General features: G+C 37.8%; 1 protein-coding gene across 12 annotated transcripts in view; it reads right to left on the reverse strand.

Moving 5' to 3' along the window:
* Positions 1 to 7,902, reverse strand: part of TRDN (triadin) — a 244,997-nt gene extending 237,095 nt beyond the window's left edge. For 11 of the 12 annotated variants that reach the window (XM_074896239.1, XM_074896247.1, XM_074896240.1 and 8 more), the window contains exon 1: positions 517 to 997. In XM_074896239.1, coding sequence (XP_074752340.1) covers positions 517 to 538 — 22 coding nt within the window. In that variant the 5' untranslated portion in view covers positions 539 to 997. Of the gene's footprint in view, positions 1 to 516; positions 998 to 7,770 lie in introns of those variants that run through there. The other variant, XM_074896244.1, reaches the window with a different exon arrangement.
* Positions 7,903 to 8,678: the final 776 nt, after the last annotated feature.

Below are 8,678 nucleotides of genomic sequence, written 5' to 3' on the forward strand. Positions count from 1 at the left end.
AAATTTACCTGAATAAGGTTTGCAGAGTGGATAGCTTTTACCCTTCAGCAACTTCATTTACAGTTCACAAATACTCTGTGCTCTTTCTAGAAAAATCAGGGCCACCAAACCAGGCTGGTTTGACTCTGGCAAATCTCTGGTTATAAGCAACTACCAAAACTTTACCTGAGCAAAGGCTTGAGTGTGGAACCACCTGATATTCTGACATTCCCCTTCTTGTATCACTCTAATGGAGCTGCCTAAGCAATGTTCTGCAAATGAGACTAACGCTATTTTTAGAGGTGTACAGAGATCTAGCTTCAGTAACTGGTACAAACTCTGACTACAGGAGTGAAAAAGAGAAAAGAAAAAACAGGTAAGAAAAGTACAAAGCAATCTGACAAACAAGATTAAATGATCCTGGAGTGAAAATGGTATTTGCTAAGAGCAACAAATCATACTGACATGCTAGCTCATTTACACTGTCAAAGTACATATCATTTTTTTGTTAATTATATTTGAAAATAGTTACTGTACCTTCTGCTGCAATCTCGGCCATGGTGGTGATGGTAAGAGATACTCTGTTAAAAAGGTCAAGATCTACTGTGGAAGCTTAGATAATACTTCTGGGTTTCTGGCTCTTGCAGGAGCTGCAGAGTGAGAACGAGGGAGGTCCTCTGCTTTTTCTAATTCTGTTCCTTCTTCTTTTGCACCCCTCTGAACTTTCTGTTTCCTCTGCAGACTCCTGCCCTTCCAGAGCAACCTAAGGCCTTCCAGAGGCAACACTTAAAGCTCAGCCTGAAGTATCAGCTTCTAACAGAAATAGCCATGCCCCACGGTGAATCTTCAGCATGTTTTTCTTAATATCTGAAGAACCATGCACACTACAAATAAAAAGTATAAAATACCAGCTCTAAACAGGATAGGAACGCATGGAAAGGCAGCAAAAAGCAAAATAACTGGGAAAGAACTGTTTAATGATCCTGCAGCCTTGCTAGCATAATTGTAGTTCTTTGGGGGGTATGTCAGGAAACATGAAATATAGAGTTCAAAGTAACCTTATCCATCCCAGCTCAACTTTATTCTTAGCACACTCAGTGCTTAGCACATTCTTCCTGGCCTTATTTGGTTTGGGGAGGGTCCTATGAAGCTTACCGCTGACTAAGGGGGAGGGTAAATTTAGGTGATTTTCTCCACTTTGATTCTTAGACACAGTTCAGACCCAACTAAGACACCACTTTAAACCTATGAAACTGGTAACTTCTTCAGTTTGGATTTTTTTGGTACTCTTCTGATTTGCTGCAGTTATCACATATACCTGTGAAGTTCATCTGAGTATTACAGAACACTGTTAAAAATGTAAATAGTAATAGTTTATGTAGTCTAAATGCATGAAGGTAATATGAAAAAGTATTAAGCAGATCAGATTTTTTCTATGTCTGATTCATGGAAACAAACAGCTCAAAAAATCTGTGATTTTAAATGAGATTTTATAAAACTGAAAACAAATTCCTTTCTAAAACCATTTAGAGGTACAAAAATATTTACAATTTAAATAAGAATAATGATTTTAAAACCTGAGCAATCTTTTCATTGCATTGTTTGCAATTTCACTGCTGTGGAATTATGTATGTGGGCAAGAGCTTGAAAATGAAATTAGCAAAAAAGTACCCTTGAGCCAGCATACCTTTACATAAATGTCATCATCACATGAAATCAGAAACCATCTTAAACAGTTCTTACTAAGGAACCTATAGTCACCTCTTCTCCACTACATGGGCTGGCATTTGCTCTTCTCATCTTCCCCCCAGGAGATAAAAGCACCTGGCTCTGTGGCAAAGTATAAGAAAAGAAATCTATCCAGTGCACAAGATGCAGAAGTGAAGGTTCACTGAAAGTTTACAGTCACAACCAGGATTTTTCTCTTCACTCTAGTCTTCAAACCCATCACGTGTCTGAAAATGTTAGCCTTTTCTAGACAAAGCTTACAATCAGCACTCCGTCCCCTTTCTTCTTCAGCTCTACTGGCCAAATCTTTTGCACTGGCAAGTTTTGATTACTCGATGCTCAGTAGTTAGTGCATTTCTAATCATCCTCCTAACCCTCTGTTTGGTCCTTCAGTCTGGCCTCCAGAACATCCTCCTTGCTAAGGCTGATGAAAAGATTTTAAAGAAAACCTGATTTCTTCAAAAATACTCTTTCATGAGTACCAAAATGTTCTGTGGAATCACATTCTCATCGACAAAATAGCTGCCCACAATAGCTCAGTGGTTAGTAAAGGATGCTAGGATGTGTGATAATACGGCAAAACCCTTGTTCTTCTTCATTACTTCTTTCTCTTCTGATGGAGCAGTTCTATGTTACATGAACAGTTAAATATTTTGGGCTATCTGTATTTTGACAGCTATGCAACTTGCTTGAGATGTGGGAGGTATCATCTCAGCTGAATACCCGAAGCACAGAGCTAATCAACATTGCGAAGTCAGGATTGCTTTCACTTGTCTTGCTATTCAAACTGAAATAAAATAATAAAGGCTCAGTCAGGTATAGGTAAGAAGAGAAAACTGGGGAAAATATAAATGTCTGAATTTTGTTTTTGTTTTATGTAGCAAGATCCTGAGACTGTGGACTCTACACAGACATATCTGTTTGTATAACTGTATGTGTATGATTGCCTGTCCCTCACTGTTTCCATTTCAGCTCCTAACACCTGCCCTCTCGCCTCCATGCCTTACTTCCTTTGCTGCTATTTATGCTCACCCTCAATCATAGGCTCATATTCTGAAAGCAAAATATAAAAGCAGAGGAAGTGAGAGAATCCAACTGGAAATCAATTTTCCACAACAACAACCCAGTGGCCAGAAAGAGAACTGCTTGGTAGTCTCTGCATCCCTTGTATATGCAAAACATTCATTCTGGAAAGCAGGCAAAAGCTGTCATATGCACAAATATCTTACAGCAAGTATAGCTCTAGGCAACTGTATTGGAAGTTACGCAGTCACTCACTTTAAGGTGGGCAAAGTCAAGGGAGCTGGGTGTCACATTTCCTGAAGATAATCATGGCCTTTGCAAAAATACACAGAATTAAGGTAAACCAAGTTCTGCTTATGTGCATGTACATTTATTCAGAAAAACGAACATTACCATCTGAAGATTATACAGAATATCATATTTCTTTTTTAGGAGTCTAAGCAAGGCAATTCTCAAAATATTGTTTAAGGCTAATTAGAAATCTTGTTAAAATCTGAATTTAGCTCCTGTCTCAAGTTAGGAGTTTCTTCTACACTAGTCTGTGAAATCAGATTATGCAGAACATTGTCACAAAATCTGTAATCTCCATCCAGCAAAGTAAACATTAACTTCCTGACCTATTTTATATATTGAACCTGATCCAGAATGCATTTTGGTGGGAGCATTCTCTGTCTAACCTGATAGGAATTCTTCTTTTGTAACATGTTCCTTTCTCTCTCCTTGTTCATATTTCAAACAATAACAAGACTGAAACATTTAAAACCGTGTTGGTTCTTGTAAGAGATATCCAAACCTGGACATCACAGTTTCTCCTTTTTTTCTTCCCATCAGGTCTCAGGCACAATGTGAAAATGCTCTTGGCTCAAGTTAGCAATAGGTACTCCTTTCCCACTTACAGGGGCTACATGGTAAACAAACTTTCCTGGGATCAGATCTCACATTCAGTGGAGATGGAGAGAGTTGTAGCAGCAGGCTGTGTCCCTCCTCACACCAGATTCCTGAGATATACAAGTCTGTGTTAAAGAAAATAAAATGAAGATTCTCTTTGCTGTATAGTTGTCTGTAACAATCTTATGAAGAGGGGATAAGGAAGTACTGTATGCTGCTACAGATGTTTGCGTGTGACCATGTACCTTGATCTCAGATAATGTGTATTTCAGTGAGAATCCTAACGGATGAATCAAAGAAAATAAATTATTTGAACGTTTTATTTTAGGAAAATGTCAGAGGTTTACTATTTGACAGACTCTAATACAAACTCCTGCTTTTAGATGAAAAGTTGCATTGTTCATATAATCAAAGTAGGACCATATGAATACTTTATAAGCTGATTTCTGGATTGCCTTGATGATATTATTAAAAAGGGAATAGGGAAAGACAATAGATCACATTGAATTACTAGGTAATGAGAAGAGAGACTTTCATACCAATACAAGGAAGGATTTGAGGAATTGAGTAAAACTGTCAGTCAACAAGAAAATGCAGAACAGTATTTGAGCTTGTCTGTTAACACATTACTGAGGAATTCTCAGAGTCCAGTCATACAAAATAAAACTAAGCAAAATAAAAGTGTTTTGTATCTCAGTGCATGCACAGTAGCACAGCAGGGTCAAGGAAAGGAAACTTAACCTTAACTCCAATATATCTGATGAATCCTTGCAGTATGTTGTTATCAGAAACAGCCAGTAATCAACTGATAAGAACTATATGTAGGATGCAAGTATAATGCTAGGGAGAGGGTGGATGGTGCTGAATCCAGTGAATAGTACACACATGCAGAAGCAAATATAGGATTAGAGTGATGTCTGTCACTGTGCTTTGATGTGCATATGAAGACAAATACTGATTTGTTTGAGGCATCAGCTAGTTTCCACTGAAAGAGACACTTTCACTCCTTTTTTAAAATTATTTTTGTTTAGGAATGTTGTTACTTATAGATGAGAATTTCATTCAGTCCCAGTGGTAATACCCTGTGTTTTTCAGTATGAATAGGAGCACACATTCATATTCTGATGTCCTTGAAGTCCAGATCAGTCGGAGATGTCAGAAATGGTCTATGGACCATTACATGACTCTAAAGTAATTGTTTTCCATTTGTGATTGATATTTCATGAATAACAGTTGCAAGATTTTAGAATCAACATGACCAAAGTGTAGACTTATTTTGGATAAAGTACAGAACTAAACAAGACCTGAGTATCTTATCTGATCTAGGCTAAAGCTTGGTATATGTTTTAACTTTCTCATAAATCAATCTGCTTTATTTTTCAGTTAGAGAGCTGCATACATAGTACCTTTAAACAATTTCTTCTTTAATTTGTAGGAGACAGTTGAACTCCACAGTAGATCTGTCCTACATTTAATGTGAGCACCTGACAGACAGTTAAGAAGCCCTGTCTCTGTAGGCAGACTGGTCTGAATGCAAATCAGCCTCTGCCTGGGGACAGCTGACAAGCACGCTGGGGTCACATCACCTTGGCACTCTGAGCTCATTAAGGGGCATTTGGTAGGTTAGGTTCCACAAAAAGAAATTACTCCAAAGTTACTTGATAGAAACTCAGCAGGCACAAAAGAAAGTATCTATGACAATGAGCATTTCACTCTACCATAGACAACGCTCCCCATTAGGCAACATACTGCAAAACTGCTGATGTAATCTCAGTCTGAGTGTGTAACTAAGGAGGGCATCTATTACAGCATGTCAAGGTGGACTGCATTTGGATGAGCTTTAGCAGTTCCATATTACATGCTTTTTCTTTTCCTTTGGTCTACTTTATTCTTGCTATTTTAGTGATCATTGTTTTGTTAGTACCCTGTCGCTTTACTCTCACATCTGGGAAACTTCTCAGAAGCTGTCTCACAGATAAGACAACTTCCATGGTAGTGAAGAAGGGATATCTGGAACTGACCCTTTAAAAGAAGCAATGAAAAAAAGTCCACCTTAATTGTTCTTTTGTTCAGGACAATCTGCATTCAAGGTTGGTGTACAGAACATAAAAAGTAGTCAACCAATTAGTAGTGATGGGGGTTGGCTCTGAAATAACAAGAATTATCCTTGTCATAAACACTGAGAACTGTTCAAATATCCTAATGGGCTTAGTGTGCTGGCTGGTCAAAAATGTTCTTTCAAATCAAGATGACTTCACTTCTGATGATTTTTCCCTTGAGAATATAAATTAAAAAAAAAAAAAAAAAAGACTGCTTTTTCAACATTTTATTTTAAACTAAGTTTCTAAGCTGACTCACCAATATATCACACAATTATGTGTAATAAAAGATCAAAATCATTCCTGAATTTCAAATTTTTGACCCAGCTCCAAATTTCCACTGATACATTTCAGGTTTGTCTTCAGACATTTCTCTTAAAAAAAGTTTCAATAAAAATCAGCATATAAATTTTGGGGTTTTTTTTCAAGATAAGATCATAGTTGAGCACACTGCCAAAAACAGATGAAAAGAAAGACAATTTTGGACAAAAGTGTTATGTGAAAAGACAAAGACTAGTATTTGTTCTCAAGCCAAGGAATTGCAAAAAATATGGAGTAAAACTAGCCCTCAAGTATTTTCACTAATATGAAGATATGCTTGGGTATGCTTGAAACTCTCTACTCAGACTGACCTTCACAACCAGGGGGAATTCTCACCTTCTTTTCCATTTAATGGCTTATTCTTCTGTTTGATAGGTCATGTACCACATGTTCTTAGACACTCAGACTTGACTGGACTTCCCATAGTCACATTAGCAAAGGATTCCCCTTGTAAATAACTCTAGTCAAAATCTCAGGAGGCACATATGGATTTTGACTCTTTCATAGCTTTTCTGAAAGCAGACACTTGGGCACAGTGAATTAAAAGCCGCTTCCAAGCTAAGCTCCATTTATTTGTTTAGAAATGCAACAGTAGTGTGGAAATAGGCTTGGATAATAGAAGGTTATACATCCTAGTCCTTTCTTGCAAATTTAAGCAGGCATTTTTGTCCTGGATGTCCCCGTGCATGTGATACAGTTGCATCTCTAAGAGTGGTCCTGCAGACAGTGTGTGTCTCCTGTGAGGATTTTTCCACAGTGGGTTTTCCTGTTATTCCCAGGTCCCTCTTTGCCCTGGGATGTTAAGACCTGCTAGAGTTATATTTCCACAGATAGGATAGATATCAGCTCCTGGCAATGGATAAATCATTCTTTGACTCCTGAAATACAAAAGTCTGCATCTGCAAGTAACCCTTTGTGTGCCACAATGTCAGTCACCCACCCAGCAATACAAAAACCTAAAATGCAAAATACTTAAGATAATCTGGCATCTGTTATTTGTCACAAGTAAGCAGAGAGACAGAGACAGAAGAAAGGAGAAAAAAATATAAAGGAGGCAAAACATTTCAGCAATTATCAGCTATAAGAAAGAAATTACATGACAGAAACCAGATTTATAAAAAAATGTTTGCTTCAACAATAGCTATAATTTTTCTTTGTGTTTTGTCTTTCTTTCCTCCATATTCTAGCCACAGTCTTGGACAGATCAAAGTCAGAATTGCAGATGAAGAATCCACTTTATTATTATCATCACTATTTAAAAAGAAAATCTAAACAGGGAGCTTTATCATTAGAAAATTTAGCTTCTTTACATAGTGCAAGTGGAAAATATGAATTAGTATATTCAACCTTGTCAGTGTTGGCAGCTGAAACTGCACTGAAAAAAGTATACCTAAAAAATAAAGGATCTCTTAAAAGGAGAAATTGAGCATTAATGTCTTTATCACTCATCATAGCGGATATATACTGATTTTCCTTGCATAGTACGTCACCATTTGTCACTGTCAGTCATGTTAAATTCCTGTCCAAAGTCAACTTCTTAATGCAAACCATAAAGAATATTTGCCTGCAAAGCCTTTACTGGGAAGAATTGCTACTTCTTCTTTACTCCTCCCCCTGTTTCCCTAAAAGAGAAGAACACAGACCAAATGCAGAGGAATACAGTGGTCCTTAAGGGACAGTTAAGCCATTTCTTTTTCCAAATTCACAGTTTAAATGAAAATAAAAGTGTTACCCCGGAGACACAGAGTAGAAGATCCTCAGCTGCGTCCCAGAGCTCGGAAGACAAGGCAAGGACATTGGGGACTTTTGGAAGCTCCCGGCTGCATTCCCCGGGCCTGAGGAAACTGTGCAGCTCTGGTACAACTGGCACAAACTGCAGCTGCCAAGGAGCTGTTGGCAGTTGTTCCCTGTGGGGTGAAGGGGCCGTGCAGCCAGATTCAGTAGTGAAGGACACCGAGCCATTGTGCCACTGTAAAGAAATCCAGACTGGGACACAAGTATTTACTGCATCAGGGGGATTTGTCTTCCAGTGTAAAGGTTTGTGCTTGAGATTATTTTGTGGGTCTTGGAAATAATTATAACTGTAGTTGTATATTTTAAATTCATAGACAATTTCTGAAGTGGGCATTTGGCTATAAAATCCCATTTTATATCCCTAGTGCCCTAAAAATCTTCCTCTCTGATCACTTGTGGTTCTTCCCCTTTCCTGAGTTACCTGGACAGTTCAAACTTTTGTTCATATTCATGTCTGGTGAAAGGTTTTGTGAAGGAAACATAACCTGGATTCTGCTTCACTTAACAATACTACCTTATAATGAACTAGAAGGAACCATGTTTCTTGTTACTTAGGTAACAGACAATTGAGAGGGGAGTTTGGGGATTTCTTTTGTTAGGGTTGGGTGTTTGGTTGTTTTTTTTGTTGGTTTTTTTTTTTTTTTTTTTTGTCTGAGAGAGGGAAGGTAGCTAGGGTTTTACTTAATCTCTGCGGAAGGCAGATATAACAATACTCTTATTCCCCATATTTCAGAGTAACAGCAAAAAATGTTATCTGTTCTACAAATAAGAAACAGCATGACAGCTGGGTAAAGCAACCCTATGGTTCAACTGCAGTAATAACAAAGGTCAGACAGCACCAAAACT

The sequence above is a fragment of the Athene noctua genome, chromosome 1 (assembly GCF_965140245.1).
Source record: "Athene noctua chromosome 1, bAthNoc1.hap1.1, whole genome shotgun sequence".
NCBI lineage: Eukaryota > Metazoa > Chordata > Aves > Strigiformes > Strigidae > Athene > Athene noctua.